This window comes from Labrus bergylta, chromosome 20 (assembly GCF_963930695.1).
Source record: "Labrus bergylta chromosome 20, fLabBer1.1, whole genome shotgun sequence".
In the NCBI taxonomy this organism is placed as follows: domain Eukaryota; kingdom Metazoa; phylum Chordata; class Actinopteri; order Labriformes; family Labridae; genus Labrus; species Labrus bergylta.
In genome coordinates this window covers 10956919-10973515 of record NC_089214.1, presented here as the reverse complement: position 1 = coordinate 10973515, position 16597 = coordinate 10956919, and the positions used below count along the sequence as shown (strand labels likewise).

The 16597-nt window shown below is 39.8% G+C and overlaps 3 protein-coding genes across 3 annotated transcripts; 2 read left to right on the top strand and 1 right to left on the bottom strand.

Moving 5' to 3' along the window:
* The first annotated feature begins 498 nt into the window (after positions 1 to 498).
* On the top strand, positions 499 to 9727 carry flt3 (fms related receptor tyrosine kinase 3). The gene is made up of 24 exons (XM_020645254.3): positions 499 to 624; positions 1323 to 1405; positions 2500 to 2657; positions 2755 to 2879; positions 2994 to 3105; positions 3218 to 3357; positions 3555 to 3733; positions 3870 to 4008; positions 4098 to 4275; positions 4434 to 4534; positions 4624 to 4738; positions 4827 to 5023; positions 5113 to 5225; positions 5301 to 5433; positions 5991 to 6095; positions 6196 to 6306; positions 6466 to 6622; positions 6731 to 6843; positions 6950 to 7065; positions 7534 to 7656; positions 7747 to 7858; positions 7961 to 8060; positions 8561 to 8666; positions 8788 to 9727. The coding sequence occupies exons 1-24, from the start codon at positions 585 to 587 to the stop codon at positions 8995 to 8997; spliced, it is 3066 nt and encodes a 1021-aa protein (XP_020500910.2). The 5' UTR covers positions 499 to 584; the 3' UTR covers positions 8998 to 9727.
* A 331-nt stretch (positions 9728 to 10058) lies between these two features.
* urad (ureidoimidazoline (2-oxo-4-hydroxy-4-carboxy-5-) decarboxylase) lies at positions 10059 to 11130 on the top strand. The gene is made up of 2 exons (XM_020645296.3): positions 10059 to 10458; positions 10570 to 11130. The coding sequence occupies exons 1-2, from the start codon at positions 10284 to 10286 to the stop codon at positions 10914 to 10916; spliced, it is 522 nt and encodes a 173-aa protein (XP_020500952.1). The 5' UTR covers positions 10059 to 10283; the 3' UTR covers positions 10917 to 11130.
* A 276-nt stretch (positions 11131 to 11406) lies between these two features.
* On the bottom strand, positions 11407 to 16463 carry pdx1 (pancreatic and duodenal homeobox 1). The gene is made up of 2 exons (XM_020645284.3): positions 14414 to 16463; positions 11407 to 12546 (listed from the first exon to the last, which is right to left on the bottom strand). Exons 1-2 carry the CDS (start codon positions 14817 to 14819, stop codon positions 12179 to 12181), a joined length of 774 nt encoding a protein of 257 aa, XP_020500940.1. The 5' UTR covers positions 14820 to 16463; the 3' UTR covers positions 11407 to 12178.
* Between the last annotated feature and the right edge of the window lie 134 nt (positions 16464 to 16597).

Genomic DNA, 16597 nt, shown 5'->3' with positions numbered 1-16597 from the left:
AGTTTGGTTGAGTTCCGTTTTATATTAGGCTACTGCCGAATAGATGTAATAAATTATGTCATATATTGGGTTTTTTTTTTTTAGAATCCTACATACAAGAAAGACATCAGGATCTTAGTTTTAAAAAAAAAAGAAGAAAAGTTTGACATTTTATTTTTGAATCAATTACAGATATTCGGTAGGCGTGGAAAAAATATGTTTCAAACGTAATCCGGGGAAAATATCTCATGTGAGGTTAACTTCTTAATATTTTCAAGCATATTGTCTTAAAAAAAAAAAAGAGAGAGAGAGAGACACTCAAATTCTTGTATTTGCTTTTAAAGTAATGTATAACTAAAATGTGTTATTCCATTTGTAATGTAAAGCATACCCCATAAAGTTCTAACATTCATCTGCAAAAAAAATAAATGATGAAGCATATTTAAGATTTCATATTCTGGTCATTCTTACACTGTAAATAACGCTGCCAGGCGTGGCTGTCAGCCCCATTCAGAGACACTTCCTTCGTTTTAAAAGTACTCACCCACATCTGCTACATCACAGTGTCGCTGTTAGACAGATGAGCAGGCTATGTGACTGACACAATGAGAGAATCAAAGATGTGGCTGAAAAGTATGATCGTGGGTAAGTCCGATCATTTCAAATACTATGTTTTGTGGATGAGCGAATCAAACATGTATTCAAGAACTGGTGTTTTAATTTTCAGATTTTTATATAGACTTTTTAATTCAACAGGATAGTATCTTATTTTGTATATGGGAATTCATTAATCTACCTAAGAAATACATTCTTTAATATATCAAATATTTGGTTGATATAAAAATTCAGCTGTACTTTTTTTTTTGGGGGGGGCTTTTATTGGAGAGACATGACAGTGGATAGAGATGGTGGCAAAATACTTGCAGGAAAGGAGCCACAGGTCAGAATCGAACCCGGGCTGCCTCTGTACGTGAGGCGCAGGCTATAACCTCTAGGCTACCTGCGCTTGATTCAGCTGTACATTTGCAATATGAGATGGACAGCAGATGAAAAGTTTCTTACTTGTGTTGAGATGCTGATAGCTTATTAAAATATTATATGTGTTGGTCTAATCGCATAAGTGAGAGTTAGTGTATAACGATTATACTGTTCAACCAATCATCACCTCCAAGCAGACATAACCTAAGGAATTCACTTTTTAACCTTTAAAAGTTATAATGTTTTCACTTTTTGTTTATCGTGTCTGAATGCTTCATGTTTATAAGATTGGTAGTCACCTCTGACATCTGAGGAAACTTGTGAAATCATTTGGAATAAAAACTAATAATTCTCTGTCTTTCCAGCTGTTCTCCTGCTGTGCGCTGTGGGGCTGCACAGCTCTGATGGGGTGGCAGGGCAGAATCAGGCCTGTGTATCCACTCAAAAGGTAAACGCTGAAAGCAAAGTTTACTATGTGTTTATTGAACAACTTTATTGTTTGAATATGTATTAGTCTTTTTGATTTACTGTATATCTCTGAAAAATGAATGAGTAAAGGGAAATTCTCTGGTACATTCCTGTGAATGTTTTGAACCTGAAATAAAATGTGCATGAGTTACAGCTTCTTTAAAATATACCCCTGCTTTAGTCTCATGAAGTACCTTTAAACTGGAGGTGTTATAAACCATAATCATTTGATCAATTATATGATTAAATACAAAGTTGGTTTATCCAGCACATACAGTATGCTTTTGTCCTGTAGTCACTGCCATTGTCTTCCAAACACGGGATAATATTACCTGACGAAACAAACATACATTTTTCTTCTTGTATTACAAAATGGATTCCCTTTGAAACAGAGAAACAAAACTGCAAAGCAGCAAGAGGATGTAAAACATACAAGAGGGAAATAGCATCAGACTAGAATGAATCATGTCTCAGGTTTTATTTCTGTTTATCAGTTCATGGACTTTCACTTTATGTATCATTTCAGTACATAAAGATAACAACTTGGAGAGCTGTAACAGCAGAAAGACTACTTTTAAATAGTTCATTTTGATGTAAAGGTAGTAGCTTCTCAGTTTCACGATGCTGGTACTGTGCATGCTGGCTTACTGTCACAAATACTTCAATAGACAATGCATGTAAGACAGTGATTGTGAATCAGAATCAGAGATGCTTTATTTACCCCTGAGGGGGAATTCAGACATACAGTTTCCCCTACAGAATATAGCACGATCATATCTAGAATAGTCTGCTTTAAAATAAGGAACAAAAAGAGGAGCGGTGGAGTTAGCAAAAAGTAATAGTTATTTAAAAGTAACAGTAGAAATATTATTCACAACACCATGTGCTATAAGTCAACATTACATTTTAGAAATTCAAATGTTGATCTTTGGTTGAAATTTAAGTAAAGAGGATGTCATTAAGTAAATACAAATAAGATAATGCAAGTTGTTTTTTGTTACACAAAGGTATTCAATAGTCTTGTCATGCTGACAAACTTAATGCTGTCATTGAAAGGTGTGTTGTGTCTCTCAGGTGGCGTGTTTTGTGCCGGCTGACTATCTGAATGTGTCTGGTGCCGTCAGCGTGGAGGTGTTTGTAGGTATGGAACTCTTGATCTCCCTGTATCACTTACCTGAATACTGCAGCTGGACCAGAGGAACAGAACCGGTACCAACCACAGTAAAGACAGAGTAAGTGAATGTCTGCATTTGTGCTTTAATGCATTTCCTTTCATTCTTTTGGGGAGTTTGTGAAGGGTTAACCCCAGAAGTGTCTTTTAACAACCAGACACGGGCATCGTTTTTTGGTCTTTCAACCTCTTTCTGAGGCGGATTTAGGGGAATACACGTTGAGCTGTGAAACCAGCAATGGCACCAGCTCCTCCATGAATGTGTCTCTTCAAGCAGTCACGAGTGAGTAACACCTCTCTACTGCTGTGCTCAGTCATCGATCACACCGCACACAAATGCTAGACTGTTTCATGCTGTAATAAATATAATGTTAAAAAAAAAAAAATGTTTTTCTAGCACGTCCCACAAAACCAATGCTGTCTCTGGACCGCGTGGATACCATAAATACTTCTCCTGACTTCACGTGCATCTCTGAGGGCTACCCAAAGCCTGGCATAACATGGTCTGGGTAAGATGTCATACATTACATGTCTATGCATAAGTATGTGTAATAATGTTGTAAGGCTAATTAAAGAATGGTAATGAATGTCATTAATTTATCTTGTCCTCCTTTTTAACAGAATGGTTGATGGAAAAGTTGAACCCAAAGACCAAAGAAGTACAGGAATCAGCGTATCCAGTAGTAATTATTACGACAGAGGAGTTATGTGCTGTGCTACGAACGCTGAAGGACAAGAGTGCTCCCAACTTCATGACTATGGTATGACTTTGAAATATATTTCATATATTCTTATAAAAAAGGTCTGCAAGCAATGAATGCATAGTAAATAGGTTCAAACTTAGTTGCCTCGTTTGGATTATGAAAAGGTTGGAGGAAAAGTGATTAATCCCTGATGAATCATGCTATTGCAAACAATTCAAGAGAGTTGAAAACATATTGCTTTGTGTGTGTTTCAGACGTAGAGACTGATGTTATGAGAAAGGGAGAGGTTTCTAATGTGACTTTTAGCCCTGGTCAGCCTTTGCTGCTTCGCTGCAGAATAAAGAAATATAACCCACCGACAGCTGTGTGGGAGATCGGCAACAGAAGATTGAATGACAAGGCATTGAAGTGCTCTTCCACAATCAAAAAGGAGGTACAGTAACTTCATGTTGACTTTCTTACCTTCATGTTTTTTTTAAAGAATTAACTTACCAATTTAATTTGACTTGAGCCAAGACGCAACTGCTGCAAAAGTCTTCTCCACCTAACTTCTAATGCTCCTGCCACAGATCTGCATAAAAAATGACTGCATTTACAAGAGTTGCTTGACCTACCTGTTCATCCAATCTGTCCGTGTGGACCACAGTGGCACATATACCTGCAGAAGTCCATCGAACAAAACTAAGTCTGTCTACGTTAACATTCAGGGTATGTAGATCTAAATTCCAAAAATGATGTTCTGTCTTATTTTTAGTCCCATTATGAATGAACTGGTTTTCGTTCTTGTGTTTCATTAGCTGAGGGTTTCCTTATTTCCAAGCTGAATGAAAGTAAGATCCTACCAGCTGAGCGTGCCTCAAGCTCCTGTCTGGAAGCCAGCATCTCTTACTACTCTGTGCTTGAGCAGTGTTTCTGGGAAGCTCCGGATAAAACCGTGACAAAATGTTTGAGGGACGAATGGGTGACGAAACATAGGTTAGCTCCTTCTCTCTTGAGCTAACTCTTTCCATGAAACTTGAAGAAATGTCTCTCCATGAACATCACCTTTGACCATTTGAAAATACAACCAATTGAGATATTCTGATAAAGAGATATGACTTTTAGAGTTTGTAAATGTTACACTCTCTCTGCAGCACTGTGAAGCACTGTGATCCACTCAAATCAGGAGATTACAAGTTGCACTTGAAGGCTGGAGGACAAAATGAAACAAAGACTATATCAGTGTGTGTTGTAGGTAAGAGATGTATTTATTGTCTCTATGTTATGTCTATACAACAACATTTCAAATGGATGAAATTGTAATGTCCACTGACTTTGCTTCAGACCGTCCGGAGTTCAAATTCAACACAGATATCGACAATGATGCCTTCACCTTTCTGACTGTGACTCTTGTGCCAGCAAATTACACCTGGATGTCTTGTTCTTCAGCCAACGACAGGTACACTCACTGTCCGATCTGTTCAGGTCAAAGGGCACCCTAATGTGCAGATTCAGATTTTCTAAAGTCTTAGCTATTTGTCTTTTAGTGATTGTAACTCAGACTCTTCCTGGAAAAAGATCCCATCTACCTTTGGAACAGACTCAAACGCTTCATGCAACAAGACAATCAAGAGCTCGCTGAGCCGAAAGCTTGTGGATGGACACAATTTAAGGTTTTGTCTGACAAACTCAGTTGGCTCCTGGTGCCAAATGTACTACCCACCTTCAATGAAGGCCTCCAGAAGTGAGTACCATGATGTCACAAGCGAACATAATTTCCCTTCTTTGTAATAATGACTGTCAGTACAAACACTCTGTTCTTACTGTTTTTAGGTGCTCCATATCATGAGAGCGACAGCCTGATGCTGCTGAAAGTAGGCAGTGTGATTTTACTGGTGGCTTTAGTAATACTTACTGTGGTGCTAACATACTTTGTCAGAAAGAAGGTAAATATGACACATCAATATGCTTACATACACATAAAAACACACAGGAGTATGACCATATTGCTTCTCCGACAGAAACCCCAGTACCAGTCCCAGCTTCAGATAATCCAGACGGTTGGACCCAATGACAATGATTACATCTACATAAACTTCAAAGATTTTGAGTACAACCAGAAGTGGGAGTTTCCTCGAGAGAACCTGGAACTGGGTATGATCGGCAGACACGAGCTGTGATAGCAGACTTTTGCGTTGGGAAAACTAAAATCCTTTACTCAAAGAAAGAAGAACCAACACAGTGATTTTAAACTCTAGAAGAGGTTTACTGTTTTAGCTGTAGTTATAACTCCTCATTTCTTATAATCAAAAGGATCTGGCAAAAATGACAGGGCATGGTTATTATAGAAGGTGGAAGGCATTCAGAAATCAGAATCAGTGCCAAATACGTCATCCCACTTCATTAAATCGAACTTTAATGTTTAAAATGTCTTTTTTTTTTTAAGTATAGTTAATGTGATATTAAGTAGTCCACTCCAGAGGCTCTTGATTTAGGGTACAGAGCCCTTCAAAGAGTCACACAAATGATCAAGCCTAAAGGAAACCATCTGGTATAGTAAGAGGGGGAATAGCTCTTTAGGGCTGGCATCAACTTAATTATTATGAAAGGCCCCCACTAGTTTCTGGCTTTATTTTCAAAACATTGCTTAATAAGTTGAGTCAGTTCGCCCCGATCATTTATACCGAGGGTGTTATTGTGTTGCCTCTCAGGTAAGGAGCTTGGCTCTGGAGCTTTTGGCATGGTGGTCCAGGCGACGGCTTACGGCATCAACAAGCCTGGAGTCTCTCAGCAGGTGGCCGTCAAGATGCTTAAAGGTCAGTGTTTGGTGTCGTTATTTTCATGGCAGAGATTGGAAATGTCATGGAGGTCATCGCAGTATCTGATGTGGTGTTTGACTCGCACACTCGCATTCAGAGAAACACCAGACTGTGGAGAAGGAAGCTTTGATGTCAGAACTGAAGATGCTGACTCACATCGGTCACCATGCCAATATTGTTAACCTGCTGGGGGCATGCACAGACTCAGGTATGTTTACTGCTGCTTCATGATAATAATAGTAACAAGTTATAGATTGTTAAGATTAAGATTGTTTAATAAACCATTATAATGCTTATTCAGTGCTTATAAATATTAAAGAGGGTTTAAGTAAAGTGTTATTAATGATTACTAATATTTCCTCGACAGGACCCACTTACCTGATTTTTCAGTACTGCTGTTATGGAGATTTACTAAACTACCTAAAGCAAAACCGAGAGCAATACCACAAGTCTGTGACTGACGCTTTCAACAAGGACCGTTTTCACAGCCTGTACCACAACCTGCAGTCCAGCAAGAGCTCCAGGTGGGAACAAATGAAGCGAGGAACAACGCTGAGAATAATGAAGCAATGAAGGTGACTAAAGGCAAGAATGACTTTAAGTGTGATTTTAACATGACTTTGTTCTCTCAGTGAGCTCGACAGCACAGTTGGTAATTACATGCCCATGTACCCTACCACCACCAGAGGGCAGGAGGACATCGCCCTGCTCACTCTCAACTCCGCTGACATGGACAACTTTGAAGGTGAAACACCCTTCTGAAGGCAGAACATGTTTTCATACTAATATATCAACACCTACAGCTTAGAGTTCTGCAAATGTTTCATCTCTGCCTGTCTCAACTGCTCCAGATATCTTTGAACATCCAGGTGATCTGACGGAGGACCCTCAGACCCTGACGTTTGACGACCTGCTCAGCTTTGCCTTCCAAGTGGCCAAAGGGATGGAGTTCCTCTCCTCCAAGAATGTAAGACAAAAAGAGCAGCAGCAGCATGGGAACTCTCTCTGTTTGCCGTTTCCTGTCATCCCCAGACTCTTAGGAGGAATAAATGAGGCCTTTTAGTTCAACGCTTTAATTATTCACATCACTTGAGCTGAGACGATTCATTGATTAAAAGTTTGTAGTAAATGAAATGACTGCTTGATTTGTTGATTCTTAAAAAAGATAAATGTTTTTGAGTTTAAATTCTCAGATAATGGAGGAGATAAAAGTTGAGGTTTAATGGAGGTTTTACAACATAAATGTAAAACATATTGTTCCGAAACCTTAAATGCTACATGTAAATCCTGTAAACGCTCATGAGGACAAATAAAAAAATAAAAAAAAAAGATCAGCTTCAGATGTACAATATAATAAGTGATGTGCTTGATTTTGTGGATTGTGTGATGTATGATGGGAGCCTGTATCCTCACATGCTGTCCTGTCTGTCTGCAGTGCATCCATCGAGACCTGGCTGCTCGGAATGTGTTAGTGACAAAGGGCAGACTGGTGAAAATTGGTGACTTTGGTCTTGCCCGAGACATTGACAACGACTCCAACTACGTCGTGAGAGGAAATGTATGTCAGCTTTTTCTTACAACCTCAGTTGTTTGAAAGTTCTTTGACCACTTCTCACACATACGCTGACGTGTCTTTGCTGTCTGTCAGGTGCGTCTACCAGTGAAGTGGATGGCCCCAGAGAGCACCTTTCAGGGAATATACACCATGAAGAGTGACGTCTGGGCTTATGGCATCCTGCTCTGGGAGATCTTCTCACTTGGTTATTCCTTTCGTTAGCAGTACATTTTAAAAGAGCGAGCACACAATCACTCCTTGCACAATGATTAACACCAGCTCTGTCTGTCTGACTTTGTGCTCTTAGGTGTTACTCCGTACCCGGGCATGAAGGTGGATCATACTTTCTACTCAATGATCGAAAAAGGGTTCAAGATGGAGTGTCCATACTACGCTGACGAGTCTGTGTAGGTGTTTTTCAGTCTTTATGGGACCCTTATATTTATGTAGAAGCATTATTTATTTATTTTAAAGAAACCAGCTCTGATATAATAACAATGAAGCGAAGCAGGAAAGCAGAATGAGGCAGAATAAATATAAATAATGCTAATGCTAATGATTACACAAACACAACAACTGAAAAGAACTTTTTGATGCACTTGTAATTAATTTGTACTAATTGTATGCTAATATTCTATGTTACTTGACTTAAATAAGAAATGAAGACTTTTTTAATATACTACAGTTATTAAACACTAAAAGTACTTTTTACAGATTTTTACATTTTACAGTAACTTTAATACATTTAGTAAATTTAGTCGATAAGTCTTCACTACTTAGTTGACAGTATTTTCTTTGAAGTGAGGGCTATAAGTACGGGTACTAAATACAAGACTGTCTTTTCTGAAAAGATCTCAAACATATGTATGAATATTTCATCTCTTTTCCCTGTGACTGCATTGCCTAGGTATGAGATGATGTGTAAGTGTTGGGCTCTGGATCCCTGCAATCGACCATCTTTCTCTAAAGCGGTCTCCTTTATGTGTGACCGACTGATGGACAGAGAAGAAAAGGTAGACTTGTTGCATGAAATCAACATATTTCTCAGCCGAATGTTATCCTCTTTACCTTCACTGATGTTTATAAAGTTTCAACATAGAAGCTGAGCGTTATCTGAACTTAATCCTCTTCCAGATATACCACAACATGATTGAGCAGACGTCCACCATCTACCAGAATGCCGCAGATGTTTTGGACATTTCTGCCTTGACTACACGGGATAAGAACAACACGCAATCTGCCAAAGACTACTGTCGAACCCAACCGACCGAAGACAGCAAAGCAGAAAGTCCAGACGCAGAGGCTGCTGAGGAGAAGCTTCTGAAGACATTTGATACAGAGTGATCAACTATTGCTGAATGCTTCTTTGCTGAATTTGATTATGACTGTTATAACTATTAATGGCAGTTTATTTAAAGTTCTTCCCCTGATTATTATCTAAAGAGTTATTATATATTCTGCAAAACATAAGGTTTTAATAAGATATTCTGTGATTTATATTCTTATGATAATGTGTTCTGAACCCAAATACAGCATTTCAGTTTTTAATGATTTTTTTTACTGTGCAGCTAAACATGAAAAGCATCTTCGATTAAAGGATACTGGATATTCTCAGAAAGGCTGAACAAATGAAAATGGAATTAAATGTTTTTACCATGTACATTATAGAGCTATAGACTGTTGCAACTTTTTTTTTAAATATTTTTTTTGGCTTTTTGTACCTTTATTGGAGAGATGGGACAGTGGATAGTCAGAAATCAGCTAGCGCGAGCACTAACCACTGCGCCACCAGCGCCCCGACTGTCGCAACTTTTGAAATCATTTTCAATCATTTTATATCTACAAATGGAAACAACACTTTTCCCAAAGTGGTTGTTAAACAGTGTCATATAATTGTACTTTTTTTGTTTTCTTCAGTGTGCAGCTCTAATTTGAAGATGAATCCTAATTTTTGTGCATGTTGATATAATTTCTCAAAGCTTTTGGCTGTTATTCAATATTTTAAAGGCTTTGAATCATGTCTTTGTACACGTTTAAGTTTTAGTGTTTCAATAAAGAAAACTTTTACATTGAAGCTGTCTAATCTGACAATTTTCAAAGTGTTCTTAAGCAGTTTCCAAAAGACAAAAGAGGAACAATTTTTCATTACATCAGAAAAGAAATGAGCCAAGTTATCAGAACTTGTTGAACATGGTCTTCATTCGGCCTATAAGTTTTGCTCTTGTATTCAGTCACCTTCAAATTGTTACCCTGGTAATACCTGACATTAACGGGCAGTTCCCTTCATTGTGCGCTAGGAGACGCCAGAGAGCAGACTGCGTGTTGTGAAAGTTGAAGCAAATTTATGTCTGATTCAATCGCTTTTTCATCGATTCGAGAAACTCTAACTTTACAAAATGCAGAAAACATTAACCTAAGCCTGACGAACGGGGAGCTTTCTCTTTGTGCTTTATTTGTGTTTTTATCTGCGCTGTTCAGCACTTTGGATCAACTGTGTTGTGTGCACAGACAAAGTGATATACACACAAAGTAGAGTTGAGAGTTGAGTGCATGTCCAAAGGTGCATTGACCCTCAGGTCTGCTGCAAAGGTTTTGTCCGAAGGTGAAAAAAGCGGAGCCCAACTCGAAAAATGGACGTCTCCACAGTAAATACTCTTCCATACGAGGATTTTGTGAATATTTTCGGTAATGTGGTGGAGAAATGTCCTTTAATTGCAGCGGCTGTGTGGTCCAGTCGTCCATTTTTGAGTTTGTCGACTTTGGAGACTGCGATTAGTGAATTCATCGACGCTCTACCAGACTCAGGTGAGACACAGTCTAAATACGCAGTACAGACTTTTGTGCGTTGTTGTTTTTTTGGTCATAGTTAAGAAACTGTGCACACACACAAAAAAAACACTCTTTGTATGTGTCCAGGTAAAGAGGGAATACTCAGGTGTCACCCGGACCTCGCCGGAAGGGACCTCCAGAGCGGCACCTTGACTCGAGACTCGCTCGAGGAGCAGGCAGGCGCAGGTATGGATGCTCTGAGCTCCGCTGAGGCGACGCGCATGGCCCGGCTCAACGAGGGGTACAAGCAGCGCTTTGGATTCCCGTTCGTCATTTGCGCGAGGATGAACGACAAGGAGGACATATTACGTCAGCTGTCCGCGCGCCGCCACAACGATTGCGCTGTGGAGAGGGCGCGCGGCATCGAGGAGGTGAAGAAGATATGTCGTCTGCGTTTACAGGCGCTCCTCGCTGACGCTTCCAACAAGTTATGAACTTGTATTTCATGTTGGAATTCTGCTGTGCCAGTTAAACATAGGGGCGTGTCCAGATCTGTTTTTCTTTTTGACGGGGGGGTGGGCCAACTGTAGCGCTTATAGTGGGGTGGCATGATGTTTGTGACATGACTATGAATAGTATTCATTTACTCTTTGTGTCTCCAATAATCATGTCTTTAAGTGCTGAGATTAAAGTATCATCTAAATGTTATATTCCTGTGTTGTTGTTTTTTAAACTTTACAAAGTAACACAGCAAAGTGGAAATACAATTAAATCCCTAAGTTTGATTCTGTAATGATGCATGTCCAAACTTGAACAATTGTAAACATAGGCCTACCCCTGCACACTTTATTGACAAGCAAAAAGATTATTTTTGGCAATGTGTCAGTACGTAAACCCGTCTTTTGTAAAAGATGTGCAAATACTTTTTCTACAGTTGTGCTCAAAAGGATAAATTGTGCTACATTTTAATGCAAAGAAAGCCAGGAGTGTTTCAACACACCCAGAACAGTTTATATCAACAAGTCCCCGATCAGACATGTAGTGCATCAGTGTTCAGGATTTTGTGGTGGCACCAATCAGATTAAAGTTTTTCCCATGCCATCCTCTGGACACGCCCCTGGTTAAACCACCTTTTTTAGACCCCCCCCTCCCCACTTGAATATGCTGCAGTAGCCTATTGGTTTTGTTACAAATGTATTGTGTTTTATTAATCTTGTACCATACAATCAATTCTTCAAACAATAAAATATGTGATATAGCAAATTTAAACTTTACACAATATTTGCTGAAATAGGAGGACAGTCATATTATGCATATATACATCAATACATTTATACAAAGGACATGAGGTGAAAAGTGATGTGATGTAAAACTTGGTTACACTATATTGGAGTTGGTGTAATCCAATTTCCTGACTCTAACAGGGGATACAAAGCAGTTGGATTTTCCATGATTTGATTGTGAACATATGCATGATGAAATGGGATGAAAATATGTCCCTTAAGTCCAGAAAATGACAGATGGGCATGCCCATCCAATAACGACGATAAAGATAGTCCCTAAAGTTCATGGGAGTCCTTGGAAAATTGGCACCATAATCTCACTCTGAACTCTATGGAGAAATGGAGACTTAGTGCTGCAGTTTTCTAACTTCGGATCTTACACTAAAATCCAGTCACACGGTAAAGCCTTATGAGGAACTTGGAAAAACAACCCTGTAATATCAGTTCACGTATATTGGGACATTCCAGCAGGTCTATGTGGGCTCTCTGTGTGTAGGAGCAGATAGGGAGTGACGAGTTAACGGGGAAACAGGTGGTGAGGTGGAGGAGACCCCACCCGCAGCATCCCCCTGGTCACCAGAGGTGATGGAGGAGTCTTGGTCGGGGTCGGCTCCCCTCACCCGCCTCCGGTCCTCCTCCTTTTTCCACTTCATGCGCCGGTTCTGGAACCAGATCTTGATGTGTCGCTCGGTAAGGCTCAAGGTGAGAGCGAGCTCCACGCGCCGCGGCCTCGAGATGTATCGGTTGAACAGGAACTCCTTCTCGAGCTCGAGGAGCTGAGCGCGCGTATAGGCTGTCCTCGTGCGTTTGTTTTCCTCACTCTCTGCCATCACGTACGGTCCTAAAGACAAACACATGATGTCCTTACAAATGAAATAACCAATTAACAAAACATTTGAATCATTTTATTTTATTTTAACCAAACAATCACCTGTGAATTAATAAAAATATCATTTGACTTAATATTTTTTTTACCGTAATAAATATTGGTCCTATACCTAATAATGCATAGTATGTAGGTTAGATTTTAAACCCTCAAGCACGCACCTGCAGAATCCAAAGTGCATAGGCTATTTGTCTTAAATCAAAATGTATTCGACTGTGATGTAAAAAGATACTCAAAATTACTGAGATTTACCCAGAAATACTTAACATTTCTTATTATAGATTTGTGAGAAACACGTAAGCCTAATACGATGGGGATGGTCTCGTAGTAATAGTTTCAAACCAAAACATTCAGTTTGAACGCATTCGGATGATTATAGAGTGAGTTAATTTGTGGTTCAAATGTAAGAATTATTTTGTGATTTAAAATTGTGGCATTGCTTATTTTTGTTTCATTTGCATTGATAATACGTTTGATAATGAGTTTGTAATGTCCTCGATGGGGTCAAAATTTGCTTACATTTCTTTTGATGAAGTAGGCTATTTAATGTAGGCCACATCCTGTGTCCCACTTTGTGAACCGGGTTCCTAACCCCGATTAGGACCACGATTAACGGAATTGAGCCATGACATTGAAATTAAACATCAGGCAAAAATAATATAGCCTACAAACAAATAGCCAATCAATCCACCTCAGTCAGACCAGATAATACGTAGCCTATGTGACATTGAAAGGAGACCCTGTTCTGTCTCTAGAATGTCCTTTATGTAACTTAGAAGTTTAATAATACCCAAAAAGTAGGACATGTAGGCCTATATTTTCACTAAGACCTGTATTAAGTGAGTTATCTTTTTTTTAGGGTGACTTAGTGAGCAGTGTGTTGCCTTTGATGGTAAAAATGTTTATGTACCACGACTGTGATGACGGCTTTTTTTCCCTCTATATTAATTTGGATTTATTTCAGCCTTGTTGAAATGCTGTAAAAGGCTACAACGCGATCTAGTGATGTATAGCTAAATGTGCTGGTACTATGTGAAATAAAAAATTAAGATAATTAATTCTACAATTCTAATTAATTCACTGGTATGTCCATATTACCTGTTCAGAAACGACCATAATAAATAGGAGTATGGTCTATGAACCGAATTTTCAAAATAAGTGAAGCAGAAAGACAATTAGTGAATGTTCTAAAAGTTTTCATCCAAAGGAAAGAAGTTGGAAAAACCTCCTGAAACAGTAGGTTTTACTCTTATTTGATGTTTAGTTCGTAGCCTCACTTTATTTAAAGGAACCAACCATGACAAATCTAACTTTAACTCGGGCCATAACCTAAGCCAATTACCTTTAACAATATACCTGCGAGCAATGGCCAAAAAAGACCAATTTAATTTTCCAATACTTTGATTCACCGGCATCATTTGGCCAACACGACTCTAAAAAAATATAATGGATATAAAAAGTAATTATTTTAGTTTTTAACCCAGGCCTTTATCGATATATAAACAGAATTGTGGTAGATGTGGGTGTTCCAGCGCTCCTTTATGCTCAATATGATTTAACTTCTTATTGGTTTAAGATATGGGAGTTTTAATAACGTTAAAAAAAAAACCTACACATTTGACAATAAGACCTGATGAAGGCAACCACTGACCTTTCCGTGCCTGTTACAAACTGACTGACAAGGTACATTGGAACTACCAGATTATTCTGTTAAGAGCATGGTGTCAGTTGAGGCCTGTACATCACTAAGTGGTACAATAACTACAGAAAATGTTTGTGTAGAGTAAAATAATTGCAATACTAATGTGCTTTGAAGGATTACCTGCCCACTGTCCCTTCCAGGTATGTGAGTGTGATTTTGTAGTTTTCATCCAGGGGAAAGGGAGCGGATATCTGCTCTGCTCCCCCGTGTCTCCATACCCTGCAGCAGGCGGGGGTTGCTGTTGGAGTCCCTGAGGATGGAGGAGCTGTGGCACACCTGGATCCTCCCTCATAGATAACCCGTAAGAAGAGGGGGCGATGTCAGTAAGGCCGGCCTGCTCCAGGGCTCCCATGGCCGATGAAGTGTAGACGGAGTGGCCCTGCCTGCTCATGTAGAGGCAAGGCGGCGGGCTGTGGCTGTAGTCCTCCCCTTGATGGCATCTCTGGTAGGCGCAGGAGTCTTTGAAAACCTGGGAGGGGTAAAAATGTTCTTCCCGATTCATGGCTTCCTCAGAGGACCCGCACATGTACCTGAACCTGCGCCGTGTCAACTCTCGATCACCTTCTGCTCCGTGTGGCGCAACTGCAGGGCCCTCACGGCTCCGCACAGGTGTGTCACTCTGCCACCATGTGACCCAGCAGCGACAAAGCCATTGGTTTCACTGTTTGCTCAAAACGGCAGACCAAAAGCCCTCTTTAGTTTCCAGGATATTCTGCAGCCTGTGGGATTTTTCACGAAATTGAACAGAATGGCCGTGGGCGCGTAAATCAATGCCGCTCTGTCAACGTTTACCTGCATCCACCTGTGTTTGCCCTGAGAGCAGCAACAGACAAGAGCATGTACACGCAGCGCTAAGAGTTTGGAGCGCACCAAGAAACACGTTTCTCACGATTGTTCTCAAACAATGAAGCATCGACAATTTATATGGTTATATCTCTCCTGTGCACACTGATAAATCGATACATATGGGCGCAAACATTGGTTGACCTGCAAGATAAGAGGCTCTGATGGAGACACAGTTGTCCTGGAAACTCTGGTGAAAAGCTGAATCATTTAAATTAATCTCCACATGCTTTCATATATCGACACACATTTCTGACTTTTGAAAAAAAAAGTACCCATTTTACCTGTGAAAACGCATCATTTAACACCATTTAGCGCGCGTGGGACCCGCATACGGGCCCCTCGCGCCTTAACAAACAGGACGGACGCACTCTCGCTCTGTTTGTTAGTCATTAGCCTTTAGCAGGTGTCTTTTCGCCCCATTAAACAGCAGCCCTCGTGGTTAACCAATTATGTTTGAGTGAGCAACAGAACTCAATTAACAAGACCGCGCGTGGAGCGTGTCCCTTTTATCCCGCGAGCTCTCCTGTGCGTTCATGCAACATTTTGAGGCTTTGCCACATAAACAGAGTGACTTAACTACTCTTCTTGTAACCCGTAAAAGACAGGCTATGATAGTAAAGTCTTTTACTATGATAGTGTATATCAATACTCTGTTTGCACTGAGTTCTTCAAAAGCAATTATGGCACTTTCCCCGGTATCTTAATGGGCACTCAGCGGCGCAATAAAGTTCAAGTAAACCAATTCCATACAAATGACCCCCTGCTCTATGGCTTAATGGTGTTTATATTTGATCATTGTTTCAAAAGAGGAAGGAAACAGTTAACCGACGCCATGCTGCACGACAGTGGACATGGGCAGCATGATTTATGAAGCATGAGGGGCGTTAAACGCATTTTAAGGAGACTTCACAGACACACCACTTTGTGAAACGACCTAAGCAAGGACAATTGCAGCTTAACTTCAGCTATAACAGATTCCTTACCAAATACACTGAAAGTGAACCCTTTATAAAACGCTCTGGAGGTGGAACAATAAAAGAGTGTACACTTTTAACGCATGGTAGGGAAGGGAAAAGGCAGCTCTAAACTGCAGTTCAACACAAAGTGGAGAGTAGAAGTTTAGTTATTGTGGTATTATTATATTAACAAAAAGTCATTTTTACCAATACTTAAATAAAATTGCTATTATAACTCATGTGCCAGAACACTGTGGGAGTGTCAGGAAGACAAGATTTCTTTCCCTTTGACAAACAAAACACTTTCTGATAGCCAGTATTTACCTGTCAAAATCTGAAAAGGCAAAGAAATGTGCTTACCCAGTGGCGACAAGAGCATGCCTTATGCAAACATTGTGACCAGTGAATAATAACAGAGCAGTGGTAATGATGTAATTAATGTTGAAGCGTTTTGGACTGTATTTAAAACGGAATTACTCCAAACTAGTAGCCATGTGAGAGA

Coding starts and splice junctions, on each gene's coding strand:
- flt3 (XM_020645254.3), top strand. CDS start 585: ATGAGAGAATCAAAGATGTGGCTGAAAAGTATGATCGTGG. Junction 6,096..6,195: donor GGCCGTCAAGATGCTTAAAG/GTCAGTGTTTGG, acceptor ACTCGCATTCAG/AGAAACACCAGACTGTGGAG. Junction 8,061..8,560: donor TACTACGCTGACGAGTCTGT/GTAGGTGTTTTT, acceptor TGCATTGCCTAG/GTATGAGATGATGTGTAAGT.
- urad (XM_020645296.3), top strand. CDS start 10,284: ATGGACGTCTCCACAGTAAATACTCTTCCATACGAGGATTTTGTGAAT. Junction 10,459..10,569: donor CGACGCTCTACCAGACTCAG/GTGAGACACAGT, acceptor GTATGTGTCCAG/GTAAAGAGGGAATACTCAGG.
- pdx1 (XM_020645284.3), bottom strand. CDS start 14,819: ATGTGCGGGTCCTCTGAGGAAGCCATGAATCGGGAAGAACATTTTTAC. Junction 12,547..14,413: donor CTGGAAGGGACAGTGGGCAG/GTAATCCTTCAA, acceptor GTTTGTCTTTAG/GACCGTACGTGATGGCAGAG.